Here is a 17908-nt window from a genome sequence, read left to right as displayed (position 1 = left end):
ACTGATTAGAGAAACTCAGCATGAATATGTTAAAGACTAATCATTCTTAATTGACTTGATAGAGATATTTTTTGATGAAGTAGTTGACAGGGCTGAAGAGGAAAATGCAGTTAATGCGGTATATGTGGACTTACGAGGCTATGTGAAAAGATGTCAGATGACAGGCTAATATCAAGGTTGATAGTAGGTTGATCCCTTGTAGTAGGTGGACAGAAAACTGGCTCAGTAACAAGGGATAGAGTGTAGTGAAAGTTTGTTTCTCAGCCTGAAGGAAAGTGTATGTTGAAGTCCCCCAAGGTCTGTACTGGGAACACTGCCTTCCCTTACATAAATGAATTACACCTGGGTGGATAGGGCAACATTTCCAAATATACAGATGGCACAAACTCGGTGGACAATGATGGACTTCCGGAACGGAAGGACTGGGGGAATAGACAGGGAGGTTGCAGATGGAATTACATGCTGGGAACTGTGAAGACTGAGAAGAGAGAAACTAAACTGGAGAGGACAATGTTGGAGTGAGCAACACATTTGAGATCTAGGGCTATATGTGCTTGACTGGCTGAAAGTGGTTAAGACGGAAAAATGAAAAATGGCATCTTGGGTACAGGAACAAGTCACAATGAATCTTAATAAAACAGCGGCATTGTCCCTGCTTCTGGGCCCCAGGCTTCAGGATATGGTAGATTTGGAGAGAGTACAGAAGTGGCTTACCAAAATGATGGCAGGGAGGAGAGTTCAGCAGTTGACAGACTTGTTCCTCTTGGAACAGAGGAGGACAAGGGGGATCATGAAGAGTACAGAGATAGAAAAGCTGTTCTCATTGCGGAGTGGACATGAACTACAAAATGGTAAATGGCAAACGAAAACAGAGTGAACTGTGGGATCTTTTACACAGCAAGTGCCTGGAGTGCACTGTCATGGGGAGTGGAGGCAGATTCAGAAGCGAGCCAGTTAGTACCTGAGAGCTACAAACATAGGGCTATGGTGGGAGGTGGGGCGATTAGACTGGCTGGATTGCTGCTGCGCAGAGCCAGTAAGGACTCAGTGGGCTGAATAGCTGTTTTCCATGTTGTGACCATTGAGATTTTTCTCCTTCCTCTGTTCCCTTTTATAGCATGGGATCACCAGCTTTCCAGTTGGTTGATACACTTTGTAATTTGTACTGCAAGTTGTGAAGAACGGATTAAAATGGAGGAGGTGTTTCAGAGACGGAAATGAATGCATCAGCAAGGTGACCTGCTTCAGGCTGATCGGGCCGGCAACTTCCGATAAGCACTCAATGTCTATTTCAAGCAGATTTAATTAACCTTCCTTCCTGGAGCATTACAGTGGCATAGAAAATATCCAAACCAAAAAAAAGTAGAAGTGTTGTTAAATTAAGCAGGTGACTGAGGCAAGGAGGAGCTCGTTTTTGGTGTGATTTTCTTTATTGTTTATCAATACTGGAAAAATATTTGGCACATCAACTGCAGGCACTGTTAGCAACACACTACAAAACAACAGGCATGCACTTAATTTTTGTTAAAATTTCTTGCAAAGTTTCATTTTCATTTTAAACATGCCAGCACTCTGCGAGAAGGTTCACCTACAAGGCCAGAGCCAGTGATGAGAAGGAAGCTGGGCCTTCAGCCCAGAGAAGGGTTTACTACCAAACAGGGAGGGGACAGGCACCAACACTTCTAAAACTGAGCAGACCTTACAGACACTTTGTTCAATTCAAATATAATTATAATTACACATCAGCCTCTGGGATCACATGATATGGGCCATAAAACATTTAGAAAAACCTTGACACGTTTCTTAAGAGTTGCTGAGAATGACATCTTAAATCTGTTAACGAAAATTTCCCTGGGGTAGATTTCCCACAGCCACAGACACGTTTCGCAAGGAAACCTTCACAAACACACGATGGGTTTCACAGCCAGAGAATGCCTCACTGCATAGTGAAAAGGGATTACCTTTGTGTATTGGAGCAACAGGATAGCCACTGGACTGAGCCAGTTAATAAACTATAGACCAGATTTTGGCAATCAGGCAGCAAATAATTTTGCAAAGCATCTTCATACAGACTGAATGTAAAGGGAAGTACCTGCAATGTGAACCATCAGCAGCTGTTGTGTTGGCTGCTGTCAGCACTCTGCATCCTGCTGTGGTGAGGTGATGAATGAAGTACTGCATTCCCAACACACTTTGAGAGAGTTGCAAAGCAAACATCGCAGAAAGTTAACAGCCTGTGAACATGCCACACAACCCAGAACTTGGCCCTTAAGCTGAAGAGGATATCTGACCCCATCCCTCTCATTCCCTTATTCCTCCCCAGACAGAATTAACAGGTAACCTCAGGCTTTACAAACTCCGTGTTAACAAAGGAGAAGCCCTCAAATTCTGCCTGGTCAATATTCATGATGACCTCTTGGTCAGGTGGTGTTAAAACTGGCGGATGACGGGTGAAAAATCGATCGAAGTTCTCAGCGTTGCGCCCGCACTGTGGGAGGAGAAAAAAAAGGATGATGGGATGGAGTGTTGAGGGTTTATAAATGGGTTAGTTCTATAAAAACAAACCAACATCGGAGGATGAGTAATGAGTAATGATAGTGCACAGCAGATGTAATCAATTCATAATCTCTATTGACACCTGACTCCAGAATGACACTGGCTCCATTCAACCTCATAATCCAGTCTATCAGTCACTAAATTTGCTAGTTTACATGCATTTTCTGTGTCTCCATCCTCATCTTTACGTAGGACCTTGAGGCCATTCAGTCCCTCTTTGGAACAGAGTGAGTTACTCAGCTCCTTCAGTTTGTTACATATACAAGTACCATGGTGTGGGAGTTACTGGACCAGGACTGATGAATCAGATTTTGGAGTTGACATCCCACCACAGCAGCTAGAGAATTTCAATGATTGGATCAGTGAACATCAGTGACCATGAAACTAATGGCAGGAACAGTGATTAGTACGGCACAACATCGTGGGTTGAAGGGCCTGTTCCTGTGCTATGTTTCAGTGACTGTTGCAAAGTCATCCTGTTCATTTATGTCCCTTTGGAAAGGGTACCTGCCCTCCTTCCTTGGACTGACCCACTACACATGACCCTGCACCCAAACTGCTTTTAAAATGGCAGGGAGGGTTAGGGATGGGAGATAAGTATTGGTCATGCCACCAACACACACAGCCCAAACGTCCCAAGTTTTGTGAGGACCATTCACAGTTCTATTCTGTTCTCCTGAAGGCCTGAGGTGTGCATGCTGGGTACAGACCAATATCATTTGGATGTTTGGACACAGAGAATGGAGGGATATGGACCATGTGCAGGCAGAAGAGATTAGTGTAATTGGGTGTCATAGTTTGGCACAACATGATGGGCCGAAGGGCCTGCTGTACTGTTCTGTGTTGTATCATGTCTGACTCCAGTGAATACCCACATTAGAACTTTACTACATATTCACAGGAATTACAAGCCCACTGCAACCATGGAAGAACAAGATCCTGAACAACCACCATCCCCCTTTCATTTGTGTGGTTTTATAAAATTCCTTTACAGATAATCATGTCATCCCCTGCATATAACAAGTTACCCATTTCCGAATGTCATAGTTTAACTAGGGGACTTAATGAAGCCCATTCTATCTTCACTTAATGTCCACAAGGGTCACTGGTTTGTAAGCAGGAGCAGGGATCCCTTCCTGACTTTCTCTTAAAGAAGGGACACTAAGACTAACGGGAGTTCTGACCCAGAGCAGCCAGCCCACATCAGTCTGGGGGTCAAATCTGCAGTGCTTTAGTTGCTCAGAGCCAGTCCACATTAGTCCGGCAGTAGAGCTGATGGTTGGAGGTGCGTCTGGGTCGGACAAAATACCATCAATTCAGCTACAAAATGAACTGAGGAACTGTTTGATTTTTTTTCAGCATTCTGACAGGGTCAAGTTTGGTCAAGGTGACTCCAACTTTCTCCAGTACACCTCTCCCCCACCCCATTACTAGCAAGTTGAGACTTGTGTGTGTAATCAATATGCACTGAGTGGTGGACAGGCACTCTGAGTCCTGGAATACTAATAATCTGTATTTACAAAGCAGGAACATTTGAAAATAAAGACAGAGTGATAGGGAAACATAAGCTTGGCCAAGTTTTAAGAGACAGACTCACAGGAGAAGTTCAGCCAGAACTGGAAATTGACAGTAACAGCCTTAGAAGGTGAAGGAGCTGGAGGAGGGTCAGGGACAAGGAGTGATGAGTTCTGGAGGATTTGAAAACAAGCTTGAATACTTTAAGTTTCTCTGCGGCTTTATGAAATTGTTGAGTTTTGTAATTCTACACAATTAGGACAGTGTGAAGAACACAGAAGATTCCCTAGACCAATTCTAGAACAGTGGGTTTGCTGTGTGTGGGGAGAGTCAACGGTGTGGGACTGAACTCTAGAGAGTTGAGAAGAATGGGAGGAAATCTCATTGAAAGATACAAAATTCATACAGGGCTGAACAGGCTGGACGCTTCTCCTGACTAAGGAGTCTAGGACCAGGGGGCACAGTCTCAGAATAAGGATTCAGGACTGAGGTGAGGAGAAGTTCTTCACACAGGGGCTGAAGCAGCTTTGGAATTCTTAGTCATTCTGTTCATTCCGATATTAAGGGAATCAAGGGATATGGGGATGGTGCAGGAAAAAGGGGCTGAGGTAGAAGACCAGCCCTGATCCTGATGAATGGTGGAGAAGGAGTGAGAGGTTGGCTGTGCGGCTCCCACTCCACCTTTATGTTCTCCTGATCATGACCTACCACACTGACCAGTCCAGCCTCTCTGCCACCAGGCAGCCACGAGGCTGAAAAGACTAAAGAGAAACTTCTGCAGCAGATGGATCCCTGAATTCTAAACCTCAGCAGAGACAAACTTCAATCACAAATCCACTGCCTCATCTCTCAAAGGAGGAACCTCTCTGGGAACCTGAGACACTAAGTGTGCCCTTCGCCAAGACAGGTACATGGATAGGATATGGGCCAAATGCAGGCAAGTGGGACAAGCTCAGGTAAGCATCTTGGCCAGCACGGACAAGTAGGGCCAAAGGGCCTGCTTCCATGCTGTATGACTCAATGACTCTAAAGAAGACAGATCTGCTTCATTGAGTACAGAGATTCTCCCTGCTGTCTGGCACGGGGAAAGCCATTGCTGGGGTCCTCCTCTGCTGCCTCCTCCCATAGCCAATGAGCTGCTCCCTGAATCACAGTGTGGACTGTGTCCACCCAGAGTTACAATAAACATGATCTGCACTGCACAACAGTTCCAAGAGAGATGCAGGGACCAGCATCAGCTGCCTTTTCCAATATTATGAATGTCTCTTACTCTGTCAACTGAGGGGCAGTGTGGGGCAGCCTCAGAAATTCAACCACATTCTACATCTGTTACATGAGGGCAGGCAAGCTGTGACTCTAACCAACGGGTTCACCAACACCACAGCACACTGGGGTCAAACAAAGTAGCCTCCTCAATCTGCTTGCTGCAGTATTATTCTGCACATCCAGCAGAATGCGGCTGTGGTGGAACTGGCCCACAGGACGGACTGGGAAGAGTTCTGCCCATCATCCCTCCAAAGTCACTCCACCTCAGCAACTGCTGCAATATGCAGGCGATTCTTGTGTACATACACACTTGGACCGAGGTGTGTTCACTGAAATAGCCAATAAAATAGAGCTTATACCCAACATCGTAAAACAAAGGCACTCCACCAACCAGTCACACTGGACCAAACTACACCTGGCAATGAAGGTCTACCGCCACCAGCACCACCTCTGGTGTATGACTCGCACCGACACCCACACCCCCCCCCCCACCCCCAAAACCCCACTATCTCTCCTTCTGATCCTCCTCTGGTCCACTTTCCCACAGCCCAACCCCCATCACCCGTTTTCAACTCCTTCCCCCTCCTGGTTCCATCCACCATTATCCACACATTTCACCCACTGGATCCCCTCCCCCATCTGGTTCCATCAGCCATTCACTTCTCCCCTAATGGCTCCCACTATCACCTTTCTCACCTATCAGAGTCCAGCACTGGCAGCCCTTTCTGTTCCTGCTTAGCTCCCTCCAGCAGCTGTCTCTACCTTCACCCTCCTCTCTTCCCACCTCACTCCATCTACCTCTTTTATTGTCTGCCTCCATCTATCACCCATGTGCCTCTGTCTCCCAGCTGCATCCTTCCCCTCCCCTCCACTACCTGGCTACACCTGTCCCCGTCATCCCTCACACCCCTCCCCCTCTGGGTCCACCAACCAGCTCAGACTCCTGCTTCACCCCTCCCCCTCTTTATACTGGCCATCTCCCTCCTCAGACCAGATGCAGTCTCGACCCGAAACACTGACATTCAGCACACCCAGTGCACCAGTAAACCCTTTAGTTGTCTGAGGAAAAGAGTTTTCAAACATCAAGACTTCAAATCCAGCAGCAAGCTCGCCACCTCCCAGACAGTGGTGATCCCTGCCCGCCTGTGTACTTCCTAGACCTGGGCTACCTTCAGTACCAGAGAACCATCACCAATGCTGGCTCCACAACTCCCCTAAACACACGGCAGGAGCAGCCTCTAATGTCAGTGACCTCTCCCAGGTCCACGTTCACAGCCTCAATTACACCCAGTTAGTTCTAATGGGTGCTCACACAGTTCATGTGGCTGGGAGCAGATATCAGAAGCAGGTAGGTACTCTACTCTGGACTCTGTCACGGCAAGAGATCAGTGTCACAGGAAACACCTCAAGGATGGTCTCCAACACTGCTGTACCAAAGGTAACATCCTCACCAGAATCCCTGGGACTGTCTGAACGGAGTTGAGCTTCTGGGAAGGTACCAAGAAACTGGAGCCTCTTCACTGGGAGCAGAATGAAGCCCAGCAATGATTGCAGACCCACCCACCATCTACAGCATCATGCTGCTCCTCAGAGATCCCACAATGACTTCATCAGCCACCCACAAGCCACAGAGCAGGAATCGATCTGAGGCATTGCTTCCGAAGCAGGAGGAGGAGCAGGTTATCCAGGTCATTTTTTGGGCTCCTCTGGAAGCAGGAGGAGGTGGAGATTCACTCTGGATGGGCTGTAGAACTGAAGGATGTTGCTGAGAAACGAGGGAGGGAGACGAAGTGATGTGGGTCAGGGGCTTAGGCAGATGGCTGGTCATGGGACAGCCAGAGGAGAGATTGGATGATCAATCCACAGCAGGAAATCAACAGACACATTGAAATAAGAATATCGTTATACGAAGTTAAAAGAGAAGCACATGTTGTCCACATGACTATGTATAGAACCCTTTAGATGCCATGCTTCCTGCAGCTCCCATTAACTCTCGCATACACCTCAACTCATTTGCCTTGGTCAACTTCTAGGAAATACTCTATGTATTTTTCAGAAAAACTATTTGCTTAGTTTCCTCTGCCTTTTCTCAAACCAGCTGCTCTCATCTCAATGACTCCCTATCTCTCCTGCTCTCACAAGAGAGCTACTCCCCTCTTGCTTCCCTCTGTTACTCTTGCCTCACTCTGCTGCCTTCTGTCAGTCACCTCATCTCATACACTTCTATTCCACCCTCTCCTCTCTCATCTAATCATGCACAGCCTGTCCCCTCTCATCCAATCAAGCACATCCTCGCCACTCCCCTCCCCTCCCCTCTAACCCAGCCACATCCCCTTCAGCCCACAGGATTGCAGTTTCTCTCTAACCCAACCAATCCCATCTCTCATCAGTCCAGCCAGCACTATAGTTCGTCTGACTTTTCTACAGCCCAACTACTCCCATCTTCCTCCAACTCTTTTCCAACCCATTGCTCCAATGATCCAGAGCAAAAGCTTCTCCCACATATCTTGTTTCTCAATAATCCAGTCACTTCTAATTCCATCTGCTCTCTTCCAAGCTAATCATAGCATACAGGCAGAAAGAGAGAGAAGCAGTGTGAGCAAGAGAGAGAGAGAGAGAGAGAGAGAGAGAGAGAGAGAGAGAGAGAGAGATACATACATATAGACAGAGAAACTAACAGACATAGCCAATGAAGTAAAAGTAGGAAATACCCGACTGGTCAGGCAGCATCTGGGGACAGAGAGAGAGAGTAACAGCCAACATTTGGGGTCAATGACCTCTCATCAGAACTAGGGAAGCAGAAACTTGGTCTCCATCCTGTCACAGACCTTCCCTTTGTTCTCCTCTCCCAACCACTTGCTTGCAACTTAAAATGTGTTTGATTTCTAACATCGTAGTTCTGATGAAGACTCAGCCCTGTTTCTCTCTCCATGGATGGTCCCTCACTACTGCGCCTTTCAAGCAATTTTTCCTTTTGTTTCAGATTTCCTGCATCTGAGAGTTTTTGCTTTTGATAATCAGTGAAGATGTTAGTCCAGGTCAGAGCTTCCCAGCACGTTAGAACTGTAGAACATTACAGCACAGAAAACAGGCCATTCGGCCCTTCTAGTCTGTGCCGAAACTCTATTCCACTAGTCCCATTTACTTGCACCCAGTCCATTACCCTCCAGCCCTCTCCCATCCATGTATCTATCCAATTTATTCTTAAAACTTAAGAGTGAGCCCGCATTTACACATCAGATGGCAGCCCATTCCATACTCCCACCACTCTCTGTGAAGTTCCCCCTAATATTCCCCCTAAACCTTTCCCCCTTCACCCTAGAGCCATGTCCTCTTGTACTTTTCTCTCCTAATCTAGGTGGAAAGAGTCTACTCACATTTACTCTGTCTATACCCCTCATAATTTTGTAAACCTCTATCAAATCTCCCCTCATTCTTCTACGCTCCAAGAAATAGGGTCCTAACTTTTCAATTTTTCCCTGTAACTCAACTCCTGAAGACCCGGCAACATTCTAGTAAATCTCCTCTGCACTGATATCCTTCCTATAGTTAGGTGACCAGAACTGCACACAATAGTCCAAATTTGGCCTCACCAATGTCTTATACAACCTCGCCATAACATCCCAACTCCTATACTCAGTACTTTGATTTATGAATGCCAGGATGCCAAAAGCGTTCTTTACAACCCTGTCCATCTGTGATGCCACTTTCAGAGAATTATGTATCTGAACTCCCAGATCCCTTTGTTCCTCTGCACTCCTCAGTGCCCTACCATTTACTGTGTATGTCCTACCTTGATTTGTCCTTCCAAAATGCAACACCTCGGACTTGTCGGCATTAAATTCCATCTGCCATTTTCTGGCCCATTTTTCCAGTTGATAATGACTTGACCACTGCCTGCCCAAATGTCAGGGGCTGCGTGACAGTGCCTGAGGTCTCAGACTACCAGGATCTGCCTGACTCCTTTAGATACACACACGGGTTGGTAACCCTGCAAAACTGTCCTGCAGCTTCCAAAAATTAAACATAGATACTGCTGGCGAGTGTTGGCAGCTGACTAGGAGTGACATTAAAATATTGGACCTGAAGAGGACTGGTTGCTTGTGTGGGCAGAGTGGTTGGTGATGAGTGATCACATATGCTGACAAACCCATTCCCTGTGCAGCCAGAGAGCCTCATGTTGTGTGTGCTGGACTGATGTGATCTATTGCTGGTCTGCTTACATTGGGCTACCTGCTTCCACCAGTCACTATAAAATCACTATGTCCATGATAAATATTGCTCAGCACTCCAAAGTCACAGATTTAACCCCTTCACTTCTATTGTATAAGCAAGTGTCCTTCTGACCATCCCCTCCCCCACTGCCCCTCAGCAAAATTCCAGAGTACTTTAGACATACTTCTGTGCAATAATTGCATTGGACTGAAACCTAACCTTGTCCCCGAGACCATGTTCTGGGGGCTCAGGTTCCTGCTCACCTTGAAGCTGCACTGCAGGAGCTGAACGCCTGATTTGTTCTCTCACAAAACGAGAGAACAAATCATCTCCATGTGCTCACTCTCACGTTTCAGTCCTTTAAATCAGCCGCTTAGTTCCATGATTACATTCGGTTTCTGAGCCAGAGATAGATAGTGGTATTACCAGAGCAGGGAATGTGGTTATCAAGAGCGGTGCTGTCAGGGAGGACGTATAGGGTGTGTGCTTATTGAGGACTCTGTTCAGATGCATCCAGCTTCCTCACAGGAGATATGCAGTTGTTACAGGTAGAACCAATCAGAGACTGTTTCTCGAGAGCTTTCAAGTGGGCCTGTGTTTTTCTGGATCAGATGTCTGTTGGGGATTCTCTACAGAAGTGTCTGCTTGTCAAGGAGTCTGTACAGGGTGTATGTCTACTGAAGACTATGTGGAAGGAGTGTGTTTACCAGGAACACGTGTACGTTTATTGGGATGTTGGCAGATTTACTTTGGAGTGATCATCTGAGGTGGCATCACCTCTTTGACACCAAGATGTTGAACTTTTTCTGTTTCTCTGATCCAACACCTGAGGCTCCCCAATTGTACAAAGCAGTGTACAGCATGAGCCTTTAATCAGTCCAGTGCTGTACTGATTAAATTACTGGACAAGCTGTCAGAGTTCTGGACCAGTGATCCAGAGACACAAGTTTAAATCCCACCGTGACAGCTGGGGAATTTCAGTTCAAGTAATTTTTAAAATCTACAATTTAAAAAAAAGTCTAGTGTTAGTCACAGTGACCGTGAAACCGGTGGATTGTGGTAAAAACCAGTCTGGTTCACTAATGTCCTTCAGGGGAGGAAATCTGCTGTCCTTACCCAGTCTGGGCTGTCCCTGATTCCAGATCCACCACTGTGGTACCTGATAGTTGCGTCCTCAGTGAATGGCCACTGGGGATGGAAATAATTGCCGGCATTGCCAGTGAGGGCCACATCCCATGGACACATCCCACAGACACCTGCATGACAGAAGTTCACTGGTTGCACTGTCATTTCCTGGGATAAGGGCCGGGAAGGAGAGCCGGAGCCAACTTACCGCCTTTGGCTTGAATGGAGGCTGAATTTCCATGCGTTGCAACTTTTCCCAGTCAATCCATCGGAAAAATGCATGTTCCTTGATGTCTCGCTCCCCTTCAGGTCCACAACCCAGACGTTTCGCTGGATGCTTTGTTAAGAGCTATGATCAGAAAGGACATCTCAAAATAAATACAGATGGATATGACCAAGTTACTCATCTCAGCTAACCCTTCACGGTTACAGCTTCAATGGCAGGGATCACCTCCGTTGTTCTGTCTGAAGAATTTCGACCATTGTTCATGCTTTGCATGAAGGAATAACACACAAAGACACTGTTTCCCTCCATAGATGCTGCCTTCATCTGGACTAAAGGAATGCATGAAGGAATGTCTCCTTGCACCATTTCTAACCCAAGCTCTTTGAAGGAAGTCATCACCATTTCAAGATCACGTGTTAAACCACAGTATCCTGGCTGATATCGATCCCATTTATATAATACTGTGTGCGGAATCACATTGCGATTTAACTGCTCCTGTGTCTCTGACATTTTAAACGTAGCTGTAACTTCAGTGATGCTCTATGGCACTCTGGGCTGCTCTAAGGAGGTGAAAGGGAACTTTCCTAAGCAAGCTCCAGGCTACTGTCTCTGTCCCAGTTATTATCCTTTAAATAGGACCCAAAATGTCTCCACTCTTTCCTTCAGTCCTTGGATACCAAATTCAGGCTCCATGACTTAGAACACTAGAGATCAGGACTGAAGCTGACAGTCTCACACAGCTTGACCAGGCCTCGACCTTCCATCTGCAACATAATGTGCCTCTGACACTGCGGAGTTCATGCTGCTCTGCATTCATGTAGAATCTTGGGTTATAGCCAGCTATTTCTACCTCTTACTTGCAATGTCCTTCCAAATGACAAGACCTTCCACTGATATCTAGTCAATGTAAGCAGCCCACATTCTGCTTGTATTAAATTTCTTGACTCATCCAAAAAACTAGAATCATAGAAAGTACAGCACAATACAGGCCCTTCGGCCCACAATGTTGTGCCGACCTTTAAACCTCGCCCAAAAACTATCTAACCCCTTCCCCCCACATATCCCTCTATTTTAAATTCCTCCAATGCTTATCAAGCAATCTCTTGAATTTGACCAATGTACCTGCCTCCACCACCGCCCCAGGCAGCACATTCCATGCCCCAACCACTTTCTGGGTAAAAAAAAACCTCCCTCTGACATCTCCCTTGAACTTCCCACCCATTACCTTAAAGCCATGCCCTCTTGTATTGAGCATTGGTGCCCTGGGAAAGAGGTGCTGGCTGACGACTCTATTTATTCCTCCTAATATTTTGCATACCTCTATCATGTCTCCTCTCATCCTCCTTCTCTCCAAAGAATAAAGCCCTAGCTCCCTTCATGTCTCCTCATAATGCATACTCTCTAAACCAGGCAGCATCCTGGTAAATCTCCTCTGCACCCTTTCCAATGCTTCCACATCCTTCCTCTAATGAGGTGACCAGAACTGGACACAGTACTCCAAGTGTGGTTGAACCAGAGTTTTGTATAGCTGCATCATTACCTCATGGCTCTTAAACTCGATCCCACGACTTATGAATGCCAACATCCCATATGCTTTCTTAACTACCCTATCCACCTGTGAGGCAACTTAGAGATCTGTGGATATGACTCCCCCCCACCACCCCCCAAGATCCCTCTGCTCCTCCACATTACCCAGAATCCTGTCATTAACTTTGTACTCCACCTGGGAGTTTGTTCTTCCAAAGTGTACCACCTCACACTTCTCCGGATTTAACTCAATCCTCCACTTCTCAGCCCAGCTCTGCATCCTATCAATATCCCTCTGCAATCTTCGACAATCCTCCACACAATCCAGAACACCACCAACCTTTGTGTCATCTGCAAATTTGCCAACCCATCCTTCTACCCCGTCATCCAGGTCATTAATAAAAATCACAAAAATTAGAGGTCCCAGAACTGATCCTTGTGGGACACCACTAGTCACAGCCCTCCAATCCGAATGCACTTCCTCCACCACAACACTCTGCTTTCTACAGGCAAGCCAATTCTGAATCCAGACGGCCAAGCCTCCCTGGATTCCATGCCCTCTGACCTTCTGAAGAAGCCTACCATGTGGAACATTGTCAAGTGCCTTAGACCACATCTACTGCACTACCCTCATCAATCTTCCTGGTCACCTCCTCAAAGAATCCTATCAGGCTTGTAAGACATGATCTGCCCTTCACAAAGCCATGCTGGCTGTCCCTGATCAGACCATGATTCTCCAAATGTCCTTAGATCCTATCTCTAAGAATCTTTTCCAACAGCTTGCCCACCACAGACATAAGGCTCACTGGTCTATAATTCCCTGGACTATCCCTACTTCCTTTTTTGAATATGGGAACCACATTTGCCACCCTCCAATCCTCTGGTACCATTCCTGTGGACAAGGACTCAAAGATCCTAACCAAAGGTTCAGCAATCTCCTCCCTCGCCTCACGAAGCAGCCTGGGGAATATTCCATCAGACCCCGGGGACTTATCTGTCCTAATATTTTCTAACAACTCCAACACATTCTCTCTCTTAATATCTACATACTCTAGAACATTACCCTCACCTACACTGTTCACAGCATCATCAAGACAACGGTTCAGCAATCTCCTCCCTCGCCTCGCAGAGCAGCCTGGGGAATATTCCATAGACCGCGGGGACTTATCTGTCTTAATATTTTCTAACAGCTCCAACACGTCCTCCCTCTTGATATCTACATGCTCCAGAACATTAACCTTTCCAACACTGTCCTCAGTGCCTCTTCAGTATTCACCAAGGCCCCTCTCCTTGGTGAATACTGAAGAGAAGTATTCATTGAAGACCTCACCCACTTCCACAGCTTACAGGCACATCTTCCCATCTTTGTCTCTAATCAGTCCTACCTTCACTCTCATCATCCTTCTGCTCTTCACATAAGTGAAAAAAGCCTTGGGATTTTCCTTACCCCTACTCGCCAAGGCCTTTTCATGTCCCCTTCTTGCTCTCCTCAGCCCCTTAAGTTCCTTCCTCAAGAGACCTACCTGATCCTTGCTTCCTAAACCTTATGTATGCTGCCTCCTTCTTCCTAACTAGTTCCACCTCTCGTCACCCATGGTTCCTTCACCCTGCCATTCCTTCTCTGCCTCAGCGGGACAAATTTATCCCTAACCTCCTGCAAGAGATCCCTGAACAATGACCACACCTCCATGGTACATTTCCCTTCAAAAATGTCATCCCAATTTACACTCTCAAGTTCCAGCCTTATAGCCTCATAATTTGCCCTTCCCCAATTAAATATCTTCCTGTCCTCTTTGTTCCTGTCCTTGTCCATGACAAGGCTAAAGGTTAGGGAGCGGTGGTCACTGTCCCCCAAATGCTCACCCACTGAGCGATCTGTCACCTGACCCCGTTCATTACCTAACATTAGATCTAATATGGCATTCCCTCTAGTCGGCCTGTCAACATACTGTGACAGGAATCCGTACTGAACACACTTTACAAACTCTGCCCCATCTAAACCTTTGGCACTTAAGCAGGTGCCAATCAATATTTGGGAAGTTGAAGTCTCCCATGATAACAACCCTGTTAATCTTTCACCTTTCCAAAATCTGCCTGCCAATCTGCTCCTCAGTATCTTTGCTACCTGGGGGCCTATAGAATACTCCCAGTAGAGTAACTGCTCCTTTCTTGTTCCCAACTTCCACCCATACTGACTCTAGAGAGGATCCCTCTACATTATCCACCCTTTCTGCAGCTGTAATAGTGTCCTTGACCAGTACCTCCACCCCTCCTCCTCTTCTCCACCCCTCTCTATCCCTTTTAAAACACAGGAATATTCAGTATCCATTCCTGCCCTGGTGACAGCCAAGTCTCTGTAAGAGCCACAATATCATAGTTCCACATATTTATCCAAGCTCTCAGTTCATCACCCTTATTCCTGATACTTCTTGTATTTAAGTAAATGCACTTTAGCCCATCCACCTTTCTACTTTTATACCCTATACTCTGCTTCTCCTTCCTCAAAGCCTCTCTACATGTTAGATCTGACTTTACTCCATGCACTTCTTCCACTGACCTATCCCTCCGGTTCCCATGCCCCTCGCAAACTAGTTTAAACCCTCCCGAACCACACTAGCAAACCTGCCTGCAAGGATATTGGTCCCCCTTGAGTTCAGGTGTAACCCATCCACTCTGTACAGGTCCCAACTTCCCCAGAAGAGATCCCAATGATCCAAAAATCAAAATCTTTGCCCCCTGCACCAACTCCTCAGTCACACATTCATCTGCCATCTCCTCCTATTCTTATCTTCACTATCACGTGGCGCTGGCAGCAATCCTGAGATTGCTACCCTTGAGGTCCTGTTCTTCAGCCTTCTGCCTAGCTCCCTAAACTCCCTTTTCAGGACCTCATCCTCCTTCCTACCTAGCTCAACCATAAACCAGCACCTTTGAATCTTCCTGTTTATGTGGACCTTGAATGCAAACCATTAAACTTTGGATCTGAAACAGTCAATGGCCAGGGGAGTTCTCAGCCCACTCACATCTCCTACCACAGCCATCTCTTCCCTCTGTAATCCACCCTACTAGCAGACTTTCATAATGTCCCTTGTAGCTTATTTTAATCATTTGGCTTTCAGCTGTTGGGGGCAGAAGTGGACTGAGCACCCTCCACCTTCAAATCTTATGCAGAACTGGGCTAACTTATGGATTTCCCCATGAGTAAATCGATGATTGGCAATGTCAAGTACTTCTGTCTGCTAGTGCTCTAACATTTTGTTTCACACATTCCAATCTCACAAGAGACAGATCCAACCATGTCAAAGGCAGTTGCGTTGATTGTGGCCACACCTGGCAATGAACAGGTAAAATTAACCCATGGGTTAACTCACAGACGGTTTAATATATTTATTGGCTGGCATGAACCGTTACCAGGGAGAGCTGATAGATAAAGACTAATCCTGGAAGTGAGTGTACCTTCATAAAAGCTGAATGAATGAACCAGTGATCTAACATGGGGATTCCTGACAAATACACAAATTATCCATGAACTCTGATGAACATACCTTCTGAGTGCACCCTCAAGAATTTACCAAGTATTTCCTCAAGAAATACACAGTTTACCCAAAAATTCTGATGCAGTCCCAGCTTCACAGAATCACAAGGCTACAGCTTTCATTTCATTCCCAACTGTATCCCATCCAATAATTACGCTAACAAAATCCTTACTCACACTTGTTTTAATTTGGTTTGAGGATCAGTTAATTGAAGAGATTATATATAGTTTTAGAGATTTTTAGAATGTCAGATAAAGATTCCACACGTCACCCTCACTGATATCCATTAATGTTCTGATTCCCAATGTGTGAACCTGACTGCACATTTTATTCAGTAAAGCTGCTTCCTCTGCAGTTTTTTCCTTTAATTTTATGGTGGCTGATCCCATTGGCCTGTGAGAACTCAATGAACTACAGATAACAGATGCTGCAATAATCATTGACAGTTTCTGCTTTCTGGTTTGATTGACACTATAGGAAATAAAGCTGGACAGATAAGAGAGAGTGTTGTTCCAATTTACTGTGGCTTTGGGGAGATAGCCTTGGAGCTCAGAATTTAATTCAGCCTAGGGGAACAGCAAGCAATTAGTATTCTGATATACTGACTGATGAGTGGGAGGAAATTAGACAAATGCTGGGATGGCTTTGTGTCAGTGCTGGATGTTCCTTCCAATATTTCATGTATAGCCTCCATGTGTGCACCATATTACATCTTAGATGTTTAAACTTCCGGCATTCATTTCAGATGCTGCACTCAGCAGGATGTTACTTGCTGTAACATGTTCCATATAAACCCAACTGCTTTAAATTACCTTCCACAGTTTCATTGGGCTGGAAATTTTCCAACTGCTCCTGCTTTACTGTTGCAGTCTCCGAGCAGAGTCCTCATCCTACATAAATCTTTTATGTAAATTCATCCTTGAGAATTTCAGATTTTCAATTCTTTGCTCATTCCAAATTCCACATTGCTGAGGTAGCCCAGTCTTTGCCTCCTACTGAATGTAATACTCACTAAAGTGGCAGCTCAGGGATCAGCCAACACTTACCCCTTTACAAATAGACACTGCTTCTTTGGACATTGATTTGGGGTAAGTTACGTTGTGTTCCATGATAGATTGGAAAAGCTCGTCTTCATCCTCACCATCAAAAGGAGGCTGGAGGAAAAGGGGCATAAGAAGAGCAGCAATTAGACCCATTACATACATTAATAGAGAGAGCGGAGAGATCAGAACCAGCTGTGAATGGGTGCATGCAAAGACCAAGGGCTGCATCCACATAGAAACAGATGCACATACTCAGCTGGACAAATGAACCTAAACTTAGATCCAGAGACATGCACAAGTTCAGACAGATACAAGCACACATAAAGCCAAACAGATGAGCGCGTGCACACACGCGCCCACACACACACACACACGCATATAGAGCCAAACATACACTCAGATCTACAGATTATCACCGGCTCCTTGGTAATTAGTAGTTGCCAGTTCTATTATTTTTCTCCTAAAACACTTATTCCAGGTTCTCTGAAGTCAGAATATTCAAATTCTTACCTGTCCTGCCAGCATTTCATACAGTAACACTCCATAGGCCCACCAATCCACTGACTTCCCATACGGTTGATAGGCAATGATCTGAAACGGCAGGAATTATTTTGTTTTATAAGATGCTGCATCAATAGTGCAGAGTCCATACCTGTTTAAAATACATCAGGATCTCTGTCAATGTCTCCAACAAACTGAAAGCCAGGCGGCTGGAGATGTGCCAGACCAGAGTGCCGCATTAGTGGGTTCAGCAGACACCAAGTGGCCCATGGTACAGCCACTGTCTCCCTTCTCCAGAGACCCAGGCTTGATCCCAACCTCCGATGCTGGCTGTGTGGAGTCTGCACATTCTCCCCGTGACTGTGTGGGCTTCCCTCAGGTGCTCCAGTTTGCCCCCA

The 17908-nt window shown here is 46.0% G+C and overlaps 1 protein-coding gene across 2 annotated transcripts in view; it reads right to left on the bottom strand.

The window, feature by feature from the left end:
• The window catches only part of LOC127573033 (protein kinase C beta type), a 263973-nt gene that overhangs the window by 14254 nt on the left and 231811 nt on the right, over positions 1-17908 (bottom strand). Inside the window, exons 14-17 of one of the 2 annotated variants that reach the window (XM_052020799.1) lie at positions 17520-17600; positions 17013-17120; positions 10886-11026; positions 1394-2488 (exon numbers count right to left, since the gene is read on the bottom strand). In XM_052020799.1, the coding sequence (XP_051876759.1) occupies positions 2330-2488; positions 10886-11026; positions 17013-17120; positions 17520-17600 (489 nt within the window). In that variant the 3' untranslated portion in view covers positions 1394-2329. Of the gene's footprint in view, positions 1-1393; positions 2489-10885; positions 11027-17012; positions 17121-17519; positions 17601-17908 lie in introns of those variants that run through there. The other variant, XM_052020801.1, reaches the window with a different exon arrangement.

Source organism: Pristis pectinata, chromosome 8, assembly GCF_009764475.1.
Source record: "Pristis pectinata isolate sPriPec2 chromosome 8, sPriPec2.1.pri, whole genome shotgun sequence".
Classification (NCBI taxonomy): domain Eukaryota; kingdom Metazoa; phylum Chordata; class Chondrichthyes; order Rhinopristiformes; family Pristidae; genus Pristis; species Pristis pectinata.
Note: the sequence above shows the minus strand (reverse complement) of the source record. Positions and strands in the feature narration are given on the sequence as shown.